General features: G+C 32.0%; 1 protein-coding gene and 2 long non-coding RNA genes across 6 annotated transcripts; all 3 read left to right on the top strand.

Moving 5' to 3' along the window:
• The first annotated feature begins 826 nt into the window (after positions 1 to 826).
• LOC108857149 (uncharacterized) lies at positions 827 to 2,911 on the top strand. The gene is made up of 6 exons (XM_018631092.2): positions 827 to 1,230; positions 1,308 to 1,544; positions 1,621 to 1,755; positions 1,826 to 2,008; positions 2,088 to 2,249; positions 2,337 to 2,911. The coding sequence occupies exons 1-6, from the start codon at positions 862 to 864 to the stop codon at positions 2,766 to 2,768; spliced, it is 1,518 nt and encodes a 505-aa protein (XP_018486594.1). The 5' UTR covers positions 827 to 861; the 3' UTR covers positions 2,769 to 2,911.
• A 7,301-nt stretch (positions 2,912 to 10,212) lies between these two features.
• Positions 10,213 to 13,192, top strand: LOC108862856 (uncharacterized). Of its 4 annotated transcripts, none has more exons than XR_008946459.1 (9): positions 10,213 to 10,405; positions 10,488 to 10,707; positions 11,098 to 11,340; positions 11,541 to 11,625; positions 11,701 to 11,769; positions 12,010 to 12,110; positions 12,217 to 12,298; positions 12,370 to 12,487; positions 12,686 to 13,191. It is a non-coding gene; the product is annotated as an uncharacterized LOC108862856 (long non-coding RNA). The 4 variants fall into 4 exon arrangements; XR_001951048.2 differs by having other exon boundaries at positions 12,568 to 13,190; XR_008946458.1 differs by having other exon boundaries at positions 12,370 to 13,190.
• A 1,222-nt stretch (positions 13,193 to 14,414) lies between these two features.
• Positions 14,415 to 15,803, top strand: LOC108862855 (uncharacterized). Its single transcript, XR_001951046.2, has 4 exons — positions 14,415 to 14,799; positions 14,880 to 14,974; positions 15,082 to 15,194; positions 15,489 to 15,803. It is a non-coding gene; the product is annotated as an uncharacterized LOC108862855 (long non-coding RNA).
• Positions 15,804 to 18,897: the final 3,094 nt, after the last annotated feature.

Below are 18,897 nucleotides of genomic sequence, written 5' to 3'. Positions count from 1 at the left end.
TCTATTTCATAAACGTTCAGGTATTTGAAATATTTTGGTTCGGATGAGATCCTTTCTTTAAATACCAAAAAAATTAATTCATTTGGATATTTAGGGTCTGACTGGTGTAACCGCTGCGGTTGCGGGAGTTTGCGGGTACGGATGGTTGCGGTTTTAAGCTTTTTCTAGAGATTTGTACGACTGATAGATCGGTTAGAAACTGTTATGTTTGCGGGGCTCTTATGGCTGATAAACTACCAAACCCAACATCTGTTAAATAATAAATTAACAATATTTACTTTTATATAATTATAAAAATATTAAAAATTATAATAATATAATAATATAAAATTTATACTTATAGAATCGTATTAATAAATTTTCAAATTTTATAGAAAATATTTTGGTTTTAAAATTTTATAATATAAAATATAATATAATATGTATACCTTTTACAATTTCTATTATTTCAGTTTAAAATTTTTATTGGATATTTTTAGTATTATTTTTATTTATTTGTGTTTTTTAAAATAATTTATTCTTTCGCAACCGTCTGCAACCGCTAGCGATTTATAGCGTTTTCTGTGATTGTTTCGAAATGCCAAAAACTGCTATAAACCGTAAAAGCTGCGTTTGCGGGTGGTATCGGGAAAACCGGCCAGCCCCTTAATCAATTTCCGTTTAGATTCCATACCGCTTTTTTGGATCGACTTTTGTTCAGTTCTTCAAATTAGGGTTCGTTAGAACCCATCGGAACGGTTTGAAATCATGATTGGGCCCATTTTAAGGCCCGTTAAAATTAACCCACGAAGCCTTACCAGCGTGTCAAGATTAGAAGAAGACATTTTGTCGTTGGGTCTTTCTTTTTACCCATTGGACTAAATGGCTACCGCGGCGTCTCTTTCCCTGAAACCGCCGGCGAGATTCTTATGCGGCGGAGAGCGTCGAAAGAGAACCGCGGATGGATTCTCAGTCGCACGAGCTTCTCAAGGAAACACTTTTCATGAGAGCATGGTTCGCCTCTCTGCCTCGACTGTGCTTATCCTCGGCTTAAGCCTCCGCGTCTGCTCTCCTGCCTCCTCCGCTAGAATACCTCCACCAGTAATCTCAGTTACACAGAACGAAATGGTTGAAGATGAAGAGAGAAGATTGGAATCAGAGTTCGAAGCTTACAAGGCTAAAGTCTACTCTCTGACCGTACCGTTAAAACTCGCTGCCTTGCGTGGTTCGGTTCCACCTTCATGGATCAAGGTTCCATCTCTCTTAATGAATTATTTGATCATTTGCATCTTTAGCTTATTATATAGTTGAAATGTTCCTTCGTTTAGGAGTTCATGAGCTCACAAGGGAAGAGAGTGAGGTTAAAGACGAGGTTCTTGGCAAATCTTGAAGACATTTTCTTGAATCTATCAAAGCCAACTAGTAAAGGGAAGAAAGAGTCTGCTGCTGATATGATCAGCCTTGGTGATTCTTGGCTTAGTTTTGCAATTAAGGAGAAGCTTATTGAGCCAATGAAGGGTGTTGAAGTTCAAGACTGGTATAAAGGCTTGAGTGATAAATGGAAGGTGAGAATGTGTTTCATTGTCTCTAAACCTTTTTTTTTCTGGTGGGGGGTTCATTTCATGACTTAGAATGTCTCAGGTTTATCTCCGCAGGAACTATGCTGGAGAACAAGCTCCTGACGGTGAAACGTGGGCTGTTCCATACCGATGGGGCAGCATGGTAATAGCATACAAGAAGAGCAAGTTTCAGCAGTATAAACTGCCTCCAATACAGGTCTGTGCTGTTGCTTTGCTCATCTATTCAAGAAGAAGTGAATATCACTGAACTTGTTTCCCGATTTTAGGACTGGGAGGATCTGTGGCGACCCGAGCTTGCAGGGAGGATCTCAATGGTGAATTCTCCTAGAGAGGTTGTTGGTGCTGTTCTCAAATCCATGGGAGCATCATACAACACCACCGACCTGGATTCACAAGTTACTGGTGGAAAAATCGCTGTGGAGACAAATCTTGCATCGCTTATGAAACAGGTTCCACAGATACTCTTAATACTTTTTGAGTAAAATGGAAAAAAGTTTGGCTCATCTTTGCTTCTCATTTTGCTCACAGATTAGACTGTTTGACAGTACCAACTACTTAAAAGCTTTCAATGTGGGAGATGTCTGGGTCACCGTTGGTTGGAGCAGCGATGTTATCCCTGTCGCCAAACGTATGTCTAATGTTACAGTGATTGTTCCCAAGTCCGGTGCCACCTTATGGGCTGATCTATGGGTAAAGATTCTTAATATATTTTCTAAGATTCTTAAATGCATCCAGTGGACAGACACTAACCTGTTAAGCATCATTGTTTTTTCAAAGGCAATCCCAGCTATATCTGACTCTGGTAAAGAAGCTGAAGCGCTAGGAGGACGAGTCCGAGGCCCATCTCCATTAATCCACCAGTGGATAGAGTTCTGCTTGCAACCAGCAAGATCATTGCCCTTCACAAGGGAAGTGATCCCTGGTGCGTCTCCTTCAGCTATTGAGGGTTCCCTGGTTAGAGAACCCGAAGAAACAAAGAAGAGCAGAGCAAAACTGGACACGAACCTCGTCTCGGGTGTTCCTCCTCCAGAGATCTTGTCTAAGTGTGAGTTCTTGGAACCTTTACCAGAGGCTACGCTATTGGAATACCAGCTTCTGATCGATACTGTAAGGAAACAAAGAGAAGGACATGGCCTTAAGGAGAAACTTGAGGACATTTTTTCAAGTTTTAGGACAAAGTTTCACTCTCAGATGAAGAAAAACACTTGAGAGACTTGTCAACAAAAATGTGGATACCGAATCATTTGTATGATTTACATAGAGCAACTTCATTTGGAAAACGAGGTCCCATACCATGTAACTCGGTCAATGTCTTATTTTTTTATTTATAATTTAGATCATTCTTCTGTGTCTTAGCTTGATCTGCTCTTACATGTCTTCTCTTCATTTGTTGGGATCTTCAGCAAGTTTAGATTTTATTAACGCAAACTAGCTCTCTTTCTTCCCGTTCCCGATAATATGGACATGTTTTGTTTCAAGAGGCTAGTCTATGAAAGTAGAGAAAAAAGGCCAAGCTAGCAATCTAATATGGGAGAAAGAAAAGCATCACCGAAACTTTTAAGATATATGTATAGCACAGATACATTAAATATTCGGGAAAATCGCATAAAAAACCCTGAAAATGTCACTTAGTCACACTTTAAACTTTGAAGTTTTTTCACTAACACTTTAAACCTCGGAAGGGACATTTCTGTCATAAAAAACCTCTAAACTAAAAAAATGACATGTTTAACAGGTAAAAATGGTGATGTGTCGGTTTTTTTTTCCAAAAAATATTTATTTAATTTATAAAATAAATAAATATTAATAAAAAAAATCAGAAAATAAATAAAAATTCATAAAATTAAATTTAAATTCATAAAATTAAATAAAAATTCAAAAAAATTCAAAAAATCAAATAAAAATTCAGAAAATCAAATAAAAATTCAGAAAATTAAATAAAATTCATAAAATTAAATAGAAATTCAAAAGATTAGTAAAAAATCATAAAAATAAAAAAAAATAAAAAAAATAGTAAAAATATAAAAATAAAATAAAATTCAGAAAATTAAAAATAATCATAAAACTAAATAAATATCATAAGTTAAATAAGTTTCAAATAAATAAATAACTAATTCCGATATTTTCGTCCGAATTTTCTCGAAAACCAATTCATATGAAATTCAGTATCTGACTTTTTGAAGTCCTTTGACATTGAATCGAAAGTGGCCATTCCTAAACGCGTAATAAACTTTCGATAAATTACTAATTCATACTCGCAAAAAGCCTTCGACGAAATACACACTACTTCTCATAAAAACTAATGTTATGAAATTTGAAACTCAGGTCAGAAGACAAGAGGAGAAGAAGAAGGAAGAAGAGACAATCTCGGATCATTAACGAGACTAAGATACGTCCGACTTAGAAAATTTTGTCAAGGTTTTAATTTTTGTAGGAAAGGAATGAAAATGTCTTGAAAACTGCCGTAAAATTAAGGGAACTTAGACCCTAGGTGGATAGTCTAGCAAACTAAGTTTTAATTTTATGAATTTTTATTTAATTTTCTGAATTTTAATTTAATTGTTTGAAATTTTAATTTAATTTTCTGAATTTTTATTTATTTTTTGAATTATTATTTAATTTTCTGAATTTTTATTTCATTTTTTGAATTTTTATTTAATTTTCTGAATTTTTATTTAATTTTTTGAATTTTTATTTAATTTTATATTTTTCTTTAATTTTTATTTATTTTATGAATTAAATAAATATTTTTTTTGAAAAAAAATTTGACAAATCACCTTTTTACCTGTTAAACAGGTCAATTTTTTAGTTTGGGGGTCTTTTATGACACAAATGTCATTTTCGAGGTTAAAAGTGTTAGTGAAAAAACTTCAAGGTTTAAAGTGTGAGTAAGTGACACTTTGAGGGTTTTTTATGCGATTTTCCCTTAAATATTCCATCTAATTTTCTCATCGTTCGAGTCGAGAGTCGCAGTCAAACTCTAAAGCTGCTGCTCCGACAGTCTGTGCTTTTCACCGCTGTCAGAAGCAGTCTTGTGTCATCATATGCTACAGTTCTACGGTAATTTCAGCAATTGGTGATCCTTTTTGTTCATGGTTTCATATCTGGGTTAAAGAGGGGAATCGAGGATCTGGTTTCGGTTCGTCATTGCTTTGACTCAGTAGAAGATTTGCTAGGTGGTGGGCTCGTCGGCTTTTGTGCGGTAGTGGTGATATGTTCAATCCAGTTCCAGAGCCATTGAAGGTTAGCGGTCAAGCTTGAGCCTATGATTCTTCTGTCTGTGACCACTCCGAGGTTGATGTGTAGTTTGTGTCCCTTAAGTCTCTGGGTGTTGATTGAGTCTGTGTAGAGGAGACAGATATGGTGGTAGCTGGTGCTGAGCCGATTGGATTTTTGTGCTCCCTTTGTGTCTTCTGCTTGTCCGAGTTCCTTTTGTGTTGAGTGTCTCCTATTCTTTGCTTAGTTTCAGGTGAGGCTTTGGTTTGGAGAGTTGGGTTTAGAGTCGAGTCTGGCGCCATATGTCAGGTCGAGGACCTGTTGACAATGCGGCATAGCTGTTGGGGCATTGCAGGTAGTCTAAGGTTTTGGTCTATTTCCTCTCTTCCTCTGTATGAGTAAAGTGCTGAGATACTATTAATGAGGTAAAAAGTGATCTAACATACTCTTACGTGATCTGTCATACTATTCACTTTGATGGTCAATGTCTAAATTACCTTTTGTATCTAAACCAATCAAAATCATTATCTCTCTTACTCTATCTCTTTCCTTTCTCTCTCCAATGTAATCTCAAACCCAGATTTAATTATTTCATTCAAACTCTATTCAATTTGGCATTCATCTTCTCCATTAATTCATTTGTGAAGAGGTTTAATTTCAAATCCGTATTCATAATTAACAGATTAAGAACAATGGGTCTCGATCTATTTGGATATTCAAAAACACTAATATAATTATAAATATGAGTCTGTTTTTTATGACAAAAAAATATAAAAAAATGTATCAAATTATTATTTTGACAAAAAATTAGAAAACGTAGTAAAACTTAGTATAACTATAACTGTACAACTTGGTAAAATCATAATGTACAACTAAGTAAAATTGTGTAACTAGGTAAAGTGGTACTAACTAAATTGTATAACTTAATATAACTATAATGGTAAAACTATATAACTTGGTAACATTTTATGGTTAAACCGTGCAAGTTCATCTAACTTGTTGTTAATCATTTTGATTTTTACATGAGACGACGAGTTCTTTCACAAACATACACTTTGATTATTAAAAGTACTATTATAAAGCCGGAGATGATCATGAATGAAATCCAAACGAAGGTAAAGGTAATTTGTATGCTAGTGGACAAGATATGCAGAAAAATGACCATAAATCCATATACAAATAGGTAAAATTTGAGTTATATGGTAATAAAATCTTTGATACCATTGAAAAAACATAACAACATCTTAAGGTGACTGAGCCAGTGGAAGATGTTGTTATTCGAGATAAAGACAATATAGGTATTGATTTGGATAACGTGGAGAGCGTGTAATCGTCTAGCGCGCAGTGCCAGACAGCAATCGTCTTTCGTTGTTCACATGGATGCAGAGTTCCCAGTTTGGTCCGCAGAGTCTATATGAGTCTGTGTTGTTGATGACAAAAAAAAAAAACGTGGAGAGCGTGTAAAAGATTTAGTTGATTGAGCATCACATCATAACTGTTTTGAAATTACTATTTTGAACTGTGAGCTCCGGATATTAAGAACTCTAATTTGATTCGATTAAAAAGTGCATACTTGTTCTCGTAAATATTTAAATTCGGGAACCTAGAAGAAAATACACACCACGATTAGTTGTATCTATTATTCAAAATGATTGTTCAATACGATAGAAAAACTAAATAAAACTTAGTAAAACTGATAAAATATAAAAAATTGAAGATACACAATTTTTAATTTGTTTGGTTGCTTATAAATATTATGCTTATTATTTGTTAGTATTTTCTGATTTAAATTTACAATAATTATAGTTAATTTTTTTATCACATAGTTGTGTACTATATAATAGAGGAAATATCTTGTTCTTTTATGCTTTTTTATCTTAGTGTTGGCCTTGTGACATTAAAAATTTTATATATGCAACAAAATTAGTTATGTCACAACATGATTTGATGGAAAATGATTGTAGGAAACTAAATAAAAGTGGTATAACTATAATATAAATCTTTTGAGTACAGTAAAACTAAAAAAATGCAAAAAATATAAAAGTAAAACTTTGAAGATTTTTGTAAAACTTTTTCTACAAACTTGGTAAAACTTTGATCCAAAAATGCTGTAAAAAAATTTCCTCCAAAAATTTTCTTTTCTTCCAAACCCCAAAAACTAAGTTGGCAACTATAATTGCTTTAATTTTCAGGGTTTTCTCATTTCTATCATCTTTTCAATCCCCTCACCTCATTTTCTCTCATCTCATTTCTTCTTTTTCATCTTTCGTCACATAATCTGCAATTTTTAGATTTTTTTCCAGAAAATAGTGATTAATCAAGAGACAAAACTCTGAAGCTACAGCGGCGAGTGTATCATCCAGAAGTTCTCCAAATCTGATTCAAACCCTTATTTCCAATACTATTGATGTCTCCTTGTGGTTTCTCAAATGACCATGTGGATTAAGGACCCAATAATGGAAGACAAAATATTGATAGTTTTATGTTGTCTTATTATTACTGTCATGGTATTTGTGAGATTTTGGTTGTACAATTAATCATAACTTCTATCAAATTAGTTCAGTGATGAGTTTTTTAAGTTTTTGAAATTTGACAAATTAAAAATGAAAATTCTGACAAAGTTTACCAAAATGTACAAACAGAAAAATATTAAGTTATACAAAGCTTGACGTACGAAAATGAAAAATTTTGAATTTTTTTAACTAATTACACAAACATGAAAAAAAAAGTAATACTAAATTTTACGAAGTTTGATAAACAAAAATGATGTACTTAACCAAAATTATTTTAAGTTACACCAACTTTTACAAAAATAAATAACAAATCAAGTAACACAAACACAAACAATAAAGCTAGTGTGTTAAAAGAAGAAATTCTATTTCTTAAGGCAACTATGAAAATTGATGTTGAATCCAACTATGGAAATTTCTAAATATAAAACTATGATATCTAAATTTCTTTAAGTTTTACAAAGTTTCAAATATTTATACCATCTAAATTATTACGTTTTTCTTAGTTTTAAAATTTAGACAATCTAAATCACTTAGTTTCACTTACTTATACATAGTAATAAATCTTAATAAATTAAAGTCATACAAAGTTCCAAATTCAAAAGATGCAACTGTTGCAATCAGAAGGCGTGTGAGAGAAGTCGTACTTTCTCGGGGAGTCAATCAAATTACCCTTAAATGGACATGCCACTGCTTGAATCATTAATTACAGGATTTTTCTCAAACTAAATATTATCATTTTTATTTTTTTTATCTCCAATACTGCTAGTTGCTGTCGTTAAATATATACATTACGTTTTGGATACTAATCATTTCTTGCAAAATATAACAATAGACTATCTAAATTTCGTTAAGTTTTACATAGTTTTAAATATTTATACAATCTAAATTATTACGTTTTTCTTAGTTTCATAAATTTAGACAATCTAAATCACTTAATTTTACTTACTTATACATAATTATATATCTTAATAAGTTAAATTTATCCAAGAGATGCGACAGTCGATAGTCAGAAGGCATGTGAGAGAAGTTGTGTCATCTCGAGGAGTCTATAAAATCACCTTTAAATGGACATTTTCTGCTTAAATTTGGGTGAGTGGTTCATTAAATTTCAAGGGTTTATCACTTATACAAGTAACAAATAATTTACGTTATTTCTCTCACACAATAACCATTTTATTTTATCAAAGTTAGACGAGTATTCGAGTTAAACATGGAGAACATGAACTTGGCTTCTCTCCCTCCTTCAATGCTTCATAAGATTCTCTACAACGTAGCAACGACCAGTATCCAAGACTTTGGTTGTGCACGGATTGTTTTTTCGGGTTAAACAAAATTGGAAGATATGATTACTTTAACAGATCGGCAAGTCTCATTTACCTGAATGACTGGCTAGACAAGGTCAATGATGTTCGAATGTTCAGAATTAATTTCTACTGTGTGGATAATCCAAAGGCCATATACTTGAGAGGTATGTATGAGTTCTTCATCCTCCATTTAGCTGATGTAGGAAGAAAAAAATATATCTTGCTGGTGAGAGAGGATGCTTGTTGGCCCTATTTGTATATGGTATGATGAACTTAGCCTTTAGTGTTGATGATGGAGGATTGGTTCACAACTACCATGCTTTTACTCGTTAACATGTTGATCATATGTTTCAAATCATCGAGTCTGGCGCCATATGTCAGGTCGAGGACATGTTGACGGTGCGGCATAGCTGCTAGGGCATTGCAGGTAGTCTAAGGTTTTGGTCTATTTCCTCTCTTCCTCTGTATTAGAACTTTCAGTAACTTAAGACATCAAGTTTAGAATTTGAATGGTTTTCTTTAGGTACCCGGGTGTGTGGGCTATGTCTCCCTTCTTTGGGATTTAGCTGCTGATGATATTTCTTTGTTCATTCAGTTTATGTAATAGTCTTTGTACTCTATCCTTTGAATGAATTTCAATTTGGAAAAAAAAATGTATAGCACATATATGTAGGAATTATCCTTTTAAAAATACACTTCTTTTGTAACTAAAAGATGCATGTTTTAAGTTTTTCACACTTATTATGAAAAACATAAAATTTTAGTTACCAATGTATTGTTTTTCTTAATGAACTATTCTCCGTAACTTTTAACCAATAAGATTTTAATAAATACAATTATATTTTTTTTAAATGAATAATCTGTCATTAATAAATGTATTAAAAACATAAAAAATGTATCTTTTTGAAACACAAGTTTTTTCCAAAACATGGATCTTTTTAGAACAGATGGAGTATATCTTATAAATTTTTTTCCCAATTTATATATATTAATTCATAAATAATTCTCTACTAATAATTCAACTATTCATTATTAGTTGATGATATAAATGATATTAACTACTCTTAATAATAGTATAGATCTTAATAGAAAAAATTGTAAATTTAATTTTTATGTTACTAAGAATGTGGTTTTGTACAACAGATTTTTTTGGAGCAATTATTTTATTTGATAATATAGTTTATTTATAATTTGATAAATGTTTTTGATTATGACATGTCTTTGTGACGTTCAATTTAGTTTCTTTTAAAGTATATAGATATAGATAAATATACAAATTGAGAAAAAATATAATTATTTTCAATTTGTTTCTTCCATTCAGCATTATTCTTCTAATCACTATCATATATACCCAAACATATGTTCGAAAGATGAGCAAAGATTTATATAAAAATCCCTCCAATTCCAAGGAAGAATATATATATTTGTTGAAAAAAAAGAAGAGGATTTATAGAATAATTAATTATAGAAAGTTTGGAATCTATAATATAATGTCGGAGTATCACTCCCACCAAAGTGCCACGTGTCCTTTTTTAAAAAATGGGCTGTCTTTTTGGTTTGGGTTTTTAACCTGTGTTTCACTTTGTATGTTCTGTCTTTTTAATTTTCTGTGTTCTGGCCCATCGTTACCTTAGGGCTTGTCGATTAGATTTTTTTTTCCTGATCGCTCTCGATCCCTCTTCCTCTTCCTCTTCCGCTTCCGTTCATCTGCAGTTATGGTGTTCATTAACACTCAACTGGGCACTTCCTCTGTGGACGAAACGATTCGGTCTTCCGTAACGTTTCTCTAATCCTTATATATAGAGTTCTCGAGGTTAGCTCCTAACCCTTTTCTGTTGATTTTTCATAGCATCGTTTTCATCATCTTGATACTCTTGCAAAAATGACTTCACCAGCTGTCTTCGCCGCCGTCGCCCCGTCTCCGTCGTGACCGCCGTCTCCGCAGACGCCGCTGTCTCCGCTGCCGCCGCCGTCCCATACACCACCTTCGACTCACTCCGACTTGGCAGGACCGCCCAGTCTTTGGTTGGTAGACTCATCCGATTCTGGAATGCTAAGGATATCGATAAGAACATGGAACTTTTGGGAATAACCCTTCTACTACTTGATGAGAAGGTAATGTTCCTCTCTGATTGTTATATGATTCAGAAATATGATTCTCATAGCTCTGTTCGTTTACTCCGTTTGTTAGGGCAAGGAAGGTTTGTTAGTACTGTATTTAGGTAGATAACATTAGGATTCAGACTTATGCGTCTGCGTATTGGTAAGGTAGATTATGATTCCGTTAAATGTTACCTCTGAATTCCGTTAAAGATTATGATTCTCTCCGCTCCTCTGCGTCTATCTTTCTCTGCGTCTCTCCTCTGTTTTTTTTCTTTACTCAGATCTCTGCTCTATGTATCTGTAGCCTCGCGAGATCTCATGTCTCTCCATCCCCTCCTCCTTTTTAGGTCTACAAATAATTAATTTTCTCATCATTTCTGTGTGGCTTTGATTTTGTTGCAGGTTCAAGAATCGAAGGGTGAGGACGAACCAGTGGAGCGATGCGGTGATGGCAGAGGAGAAGGGGATTCTGTTTCTAATGGTGGACGCTCGCCACAGATGTCTACTCGGCGGTGGAAAGAGGCATCATGTTGGGTAGCTTGATGGAGGATGGCTTATCGTATAAGGATAAGTTCATAGTCAGATCCCACGAAGTGCAGTGTAGCAAAATCGCTACGGTTCAAACCATTGCCAGTCTTTTGAAAGGTTAGATTGTAGATAGTTAAAACTATTTATGAATCTTGATTGGTCTATATTTAAAAAAAAAAACTAGAACAATTGATGTTCGGGACGAGCAGTTGATGTTCTGTCCTAAAGAACCCAGGTTAAAGGAACTCTTTGTCACTGTAATGCTTGCTGGTCAATCATATCGTTGTATTCATGAAATGTATATCTTTGTACATTAGCTTTTCCTGAGCAGGAAAATAACATAAGCTTGAAAAAATCTCCAAACTTGAAGATCTGGCCGAGTACTCAATCATTGGACTTAAGGTATAAAATAGAACAATAAGATTCTTTGTAGGAATCAACATTTCTAAAGGACTTTATAATCATGTTTCTTTGCAGCCAAGACGAGCTGATCTCGACATGAACCATCATGTCAATAATGTCACCTATATTTGATGGCTTCTTGAGGTTAGTGTCATCATCAGGTTCTTTTTAAAATAATAACTTCAGTAATAATCATATGACTTTTCTGGTATTGTCAGAGCATACTAGAAATTTTATACTTTCTACTTTGGCTCATACTTTTATGAAGTTTGTGACTTAATTGTGTATTGGTACTCGGGTCTACTGATTGATAGCTGATTAGTTTATTGTTGGATTTTGCTTCCAAGATCATTTGTAACTGTCTACTTATTGTTCACACAACAGGAATGTGACTGTCTACTTATCTTTATGGGAAGGGGTCTCTTGAAAGACGGGGATAAATCCAAGTCTGTTGGGTTACCATAGTTAACCTAAAATCTTTGGAGGTAAGGTTCAAGTACTTTATGATTCATGCCAGACTGTTCTTTTATAATTTAACACCTACAAATCTCTTATATGCAGATTTACGTAACAATTTTTCTTTATCAACAGGGGATCTGTATTTAAACTCCACACCGGGGACTAGGTTCTTCTTTGATACTGACCTCCCTGAGGTTAAAGAGTTTGTCAGCAGGTATGAGAAGCATAATTAAATAGTAACATTCTTTTTACGTATTGTAATACTCCTATACATACTATATGCAGTTTGGGAGGTCCATTATCTCAAGTGTTTCCCTGTGTCGACACTTTAGAAGGAATTAAGAAGAAGGAACTTTTCTCAATCGAAGATCCGAACACCTTCATCAACAAGTCCAATGAGCAGGTTGTTGTATGACTTTATCCACATTTGTCTCTATATGGTACCATTAGTATTTTTCAATGGCTAAATATTTGTATAAGCAGACCCATGAAGCTGATTTCCTCTGCAAAGCCCGGATTATTGATGTACTCCAGCACTATGGGTGGTTCTTTGTGTTATCTGGGAGTTAATAATAATAATAATAATGTGAAGCTTATACAGGGCAGTACCATCTTCACGCTCATTCCCTTGAGCATCAACTGGAGCTGGTTCCAAAATGTTCATAGAGTTTGCAATGACATCCTCCATGTGAGATATGTGCAGCATGCGCATGTTACTGTTCTTATCCTCTACCCAAGGCACATGTAGCTTTTTCTGTGCTACTGTATTTGGATCTAAATAAGAAAGAAAAGAACTCCGGGAGCTAAGAAAAGAAACAATGAAGAAAGAAAAGTTCCGACTGGATCCGACCTCCATCATCACCACACTCCTTTAACATCCCCACAAGATCAGTTGCTTTTACATCTCCATAAGATTAGTTGCTTTTACATCTTTTATTTCTCATAACTCATGTTAGTTTGTAACAACTTTTAACATTCCAGTTTTTGGGTTTGTTTATCCAAATGTTAATTTAAATTCATGTTGAAAAATGAGTTAACTTTGGTAGTCTATAACATCCACGTTGAAGATTGTATCAAACGTTTTGTCATCTCCGTAGATATATTGTCGCCAAAATATTTGTCGATGCTGAGAAACATTGATTGGCATTTAACAAAGATGATAAATCTTTATGAGATTAATAATATTATAATGATTTCTATTTAAACAAGCCATATTTTTTAATTCTTTTTAAATTTTGAAGCATTTACAATCATTAATTAGTCTCATCAATACTATTAAAACAGAAGACCCTTTTTTGAGGTGTCCTTCTGTTTCAATAGTATTTACAATTCTTTGCCACTAGAATATTTTAAAGCTATGGTTTTCATTTAATTCTGTATTTTCTAAAAATTTTTTTCAATTTCCTTTAATCTGTACAACAGAAAATCTTTTATTTAAAAAAGAATATCTACGTTAGATTAACTAAGTCTCTCCAAACTTATAATTACGTTGAACCTTCTATTGGTAAAACACTGATTCTCATTTTTTAGACCGTATATGTACCAAATCTTTGTATATCTATAATAATGTTCCATGGACACCCAAGGTTCAACGTTTGTTAGATCCTGCAAATGAAAATTAAAACAATGCATTCTGTTAAAATCAGTGTATTGACCATTCATCACTTCCGATCAATATTTTGGTTACAAACATTTGCACAAGAAAATATACATGTTTCATTGTTCAAAATCATAAATATCTATTCTTTTTAAATTTTTGATTTGTTATTATTTATTTTTAAGAAGATAAATTTAATCAAAAGAATAAACTTATACATAGTAAATACAGATGATTAGAATCCTCGATGGATTAAGCGATGTGCAATATATCCGACCAAATTAGAGGATTTGCAAAGATTTTTCAAATAAATAACCAAAAATATAAACCACTAAATCCACAGTTAAAAATTTGGCAAATAAACTAGATTTCCGGAAGTTCCGTGCATAGCCATATAGAATATGCTATCATAAATACCAATCTTTTTCCAAATCAATAACAATTAATATTAAATAAAAATAAATAAATAAATAAACTAGATTTTCGGAAGTTGCTTAAATAACAATACTGAATATACTAAATAATAAAACCTGGCCGATATGTATATTTTCATATCCTTAAAATATCAATAACAACCAATCAAAACAACAAACCGCAGAATTTGGAAACTTAAATCTATATTATAATAAATACGAAAATCTGAGTTTATGTAGCTTGAATAAACTTATTCGTAAGATATATGATTTTAATAAACTCAGGGCTTCTATTCTCTAACAGAATTAAACTGTGGAATATCCTACACACACTAGCTTTTTATTTTCCTATATATACAGTTTATTTGCCTCAAAGTAAACACAAGGATTTCAGAACATTTCTCCAATAATGTCTTCCAAAAAAAATTGTGTACCTTGATGAGATTATGTCATTGAAAACAACTTGGTTGATTGAAGGCAAAGTCATCGACACCTGCAAACAAAAAAATGTCGATCTTGGTGAGACTTCAGAGATAATATTTGCAGACAAAAGGTAATACTGAGCATTTTTAAGTTTGCAGTTTAAGTTTGACCATAACTATTGGTACTGGTGTAGATCATTTTTAAGTTTGCAGTTTATATTTGACCATAACTATTGGGAATGGATATGAGTTTAAAAACTGAATTCACCTTATGAAATATCAGGTAACAATTATGTATTCCCAATTTCACCATATTTATTTTAAAATCAATTATATTAATTTTAATATTTTTGTTAAACGTAGACATCGTTGGATAAGCCATAGATGTTGGAGAGCTTCAGATTCTACAATCGAATGGAAATGAGTTTAAAAATCGAGTTCATCTTAAGAAACACCAGGTAAACAATTCTGTATTCTATATTTTAAACCGTGAATTTTTCACATTATTTTGTCCAATGATCAATTCTAGCAGTAATTGACTAAAATTTTGACTTATTGTTTATAGTGATGTGCGCATTCCATGTTGTTTGTGAGGGAAGTTTGCTGAAGAAATGAAATCACATAGAGAAGAAGCACAATTTGGAGTGGTTGTGTGTTTGCTAAAATCGGGTCATTTAGGTACAATTTATATACATTTATTTGTGTTCAATTTTAATTGTGATGACTATTTTTTTTGTTTAGTTAATATCCAAATATCAAATGCTTATCATTCCTCAAAAATGGTGGTCAACCCTATCATAAAGGAAGCAGAGGAATTAAAAGATAATTTTTAGAAAACCTTTCTCATATCTTTTATACGTGAAATATTTCACTATTTCATAGACTGGCTGATCAATTATTTATATTTTTGGGTCCAATGGAATGTCATTTACAAACTAATTAACGATGATTCTATAATTATTGTTTCTGCAGCTAACTCTGAGATTCAATAGAAAGTTGACACTTGGGAAGAATGTGAGGAAAAAAACATGGCATTTTGTATCACAAACCATTAGTTAATAAGCTATTGTGTTCGTTGATTTTTTTTTAGTTTGTACGAGAGATCAATAAGAAACATATGTAACATTTGATTTACCTTAAAGGATCGGATTAAGTACTTCGGTCGTCCTCTTCTTCTCTACCAAAGATGATCGACATTTGAGAGAGCGTTTGTTGTTTATTTTTGTTGTTCAGTATGGCAGTATACTGAAGTATAAAAAATAGTGTATTTGCCAGATAATTTGATGGGTTTGAGCCTAATGTTTTAATAAATAAAAAAGAAAAGGCCTTAACAGAAAACCTTAAGTAATATATAATCAATTAAATAATTGTATTTTTTGTATATATTAATTTTTTTTGTTTACCCAAGTGTAAATTAAGTCAAAATTTATCTACATATGATAAAAAGTAACAATCAAAAAATATAAATTTAGGAAAACAGAATTCGAAAATAAGATTTAGAAACTAAGACACAGAATATTAACTTCATAGATCCTTCGAAGAGAAAAAAAAGTTGTTAAGGAAACGTTTTTTTAGAATCAAAGACAAAAACCTTTGGAGTTTTGATATGTTGAATACCAAATCAAACGATCCTCACCAATATCTTTATATGAATGCATCAGATCGGTTTCGATTTCATTAGATCTATGAATTTTAGGTCATTCGAGAGGACATGCAAAACAAATCGAAATCCAAAAAAAAATATGTAAAGCAAACGAAATTTTCATGTCTATCAAAGATGAAGAAAATAGAGAGTGACATACCTTGGAGATGACGATGAGTCGTTTCGTGAAGACCACATTTTGTTTCTTCAATCGCCATAGTAGACTGTATTTCATTTTTTATTAATTCGATTGCATGTGGGTGAAATCGAGATGGAGATGGAATTTGGTGATGGCATGGTGTTCTTCTCTGTCAAAGCTGAGCTCTTCTCCGTCGAAGTTTACTGGTATATTGGTGGAAGTGTGAAGCAAAGGTAACGTGAAAAAGAGAGAGACTGGGTCAACGTTGAATCTGAGTTACAAGTTAGAACTTGCCAGAGAGAGAGAGGAGAACCAGATTATGGGTAGGTTAACTATTGGTTTAAAATAATTTATGGTTTACCTCGGTCTAAAATAATTTATAATAGAATTGATTACAATTATTTTTTTTAAACGAAAACATTTATCCGGATCATAGTAGTGAATATCTTATTTAATATTAAAAATTACGTACAATTTAAATTAATAGTATAGATAGATCATAGTAATTAATATGTAGTTTAAAAAAACAAATACATTTTTACCTGACAATAGTAGTTAACATTAATCTAATAAGATTAAAAGAAACATTATTTTTTTTTGTAATCTATTACTTTCAAATTTCACATTACATATATTAAATATCTATTATATTAAAACACCAGTGTGATCCATTGATAAAAGTAGGATCCACAATTATTTCAACAATACATGTATCCATAATTTTCGAAAGTAACCACCACTATTAATTTTCTAAAGTAACCACCACTCCTTAATAGTTTGAGCATATCCTTTTTTCTAAAGTAACAAAACTTAAGTAACCACCACATCATAATCACAGCGAGTATGTAGCGAACCTCTATTTATATTTAGTTTCTTTTTTTTTTTACAATTTGTTTCTTACGATCCACTTTTAACACACTTTCTAAAATCTGAAATTCACAAACTTAATCTAATTCAGAAAGTACTTTTAAGCATGGAACTCACGACTTTGGCTGAAATTATGTGTAATATTATGTGTAATAGTGATGTAACTATAATTATATACGAAATTAAATAACTCCAAATTTATGAAAAAACATTTTTTTATTATTTAATCTATCTATTTAATTACTGTTTTATTACTAAACAAAATTATAGGGTTTGTTATGTTTTTTTTAAAATTACTGTTTGAAGATAAAGTACCATATTAATGTGTTAAAAAGCTATGAAACAAATGTATAGTTTAATTAACAATATAACAAATTCAATACAATTGTCAAAATACTTTACTAACCATTTTTCTAAAAACAAATTAAAAAATATGATCAAAGATAACACAAATATGATTACAAAAAATATACAAAAATCATCTATTCCATTAAATTCATATCGTACAAAATATGATTATACAAACACACAAACATTTAAATTATATTAGGCAAAAAATATTTTTTTAAAAATATACCCGCCCTCAAGAGGGCGGGTCAATATCTAGTATCCTCTTATTTATGAAATAAATACAAGAAGATAAGGAATTTGTGGTAGGAATACCAAGGAAATCTTAGAATACTTTATCTAATATCCTGGTCAATTTTTTTTTTTGAAATTGATAACCTAATATGTTGGTCAAAAATAATCTTGATCATGAATCCAATCTCCAAAACATTAAAACATTATCTTCTATCTAAATATGATATATAGTAAGATGATTGAATTATATCGTAGATTTTAATTGAATGTACAGTTGAAAATATTGAATCTAATACATTTTTTTTTTGAAAAACTGGTAGAGTAGTTTAATAGAAACTGTTGAAATAATTTATTTTGGCGCTACAGAAAATAACCATCGAATTAGTTTATTTTAGCACGAGAACATAAAATAAATTATAACGCTAAAAAAAATTTTTGTACTTAAATACAGTACTTATAAAGATGTCTGAGTTAAAATGTGGACTTTAACTGAAGCACATTTAAAAGAAAATTCAGTGTTATACTTTTGAAAAACCGTTAAAAACCGTTAAAGTAATTATTATGAGATGAGGTTACTAAGAGAAAACAATAATATAATACCTCAAGATCTTGAAGTTACTTTGACCATCACAAACTACTATCTAAATGCAACCGCTAGACTTGACGTAGATCTGATCATCACTGATCTAGAAGAAACTGAAAGACCCCCGAAAACTGAAGAGCAAAACAATCTATACTCTATCTGTTTTAAGAACTACACCAACGTAACCAATATTTCAATCCTCAGCTGCGGCAATAAATTTCAATCATTGGCTTCGGACAAATATAAATTGCCCAGTGTGTCGGGCAAGTAATTTATGAGCCGATACATGCTAATAATTAAAAAAAACTTATAAGTTTCAAATTCGGAATTAATTTTCTCATCGCTTACAATTCCGGAAATAATAATAATACTATATCCCGTAAATATTCAGCAACCTATTCAAATAACAAAATCACGTACACAAAAATATTTTACGGGTCGACAATGTACCCGGCTCCGCGCTTGCGCGGGGCTATGAAACTAGTAAGGAAAAATAGCGTAGACCGAACGCTTATCACGAAATCTGTGGATTTTATTCCAACCCCTTCAAACTTATTCCAATTATTTC

The sequence above is a fragment of the Raphanus sativus genome, chromosome 5 (genome assembly GCF_000801105.2).
Source record: "Raphanus sativus cultivar WK10039 chromosome 5, ASM80110v3, whole genome shotgun sequence".
In the NCBI taxonomy this organism is placed as follows: domain Eukaryota; kingdom Viridiplantae; phylum Streptophyta; class Magnoliopsida; order Brassicales; family Brassicaceae; genus Raphanus; species Raphanus sativus.
This window is presented reverse-complemented; position numbering and strand designations above follow the sequence as displayed.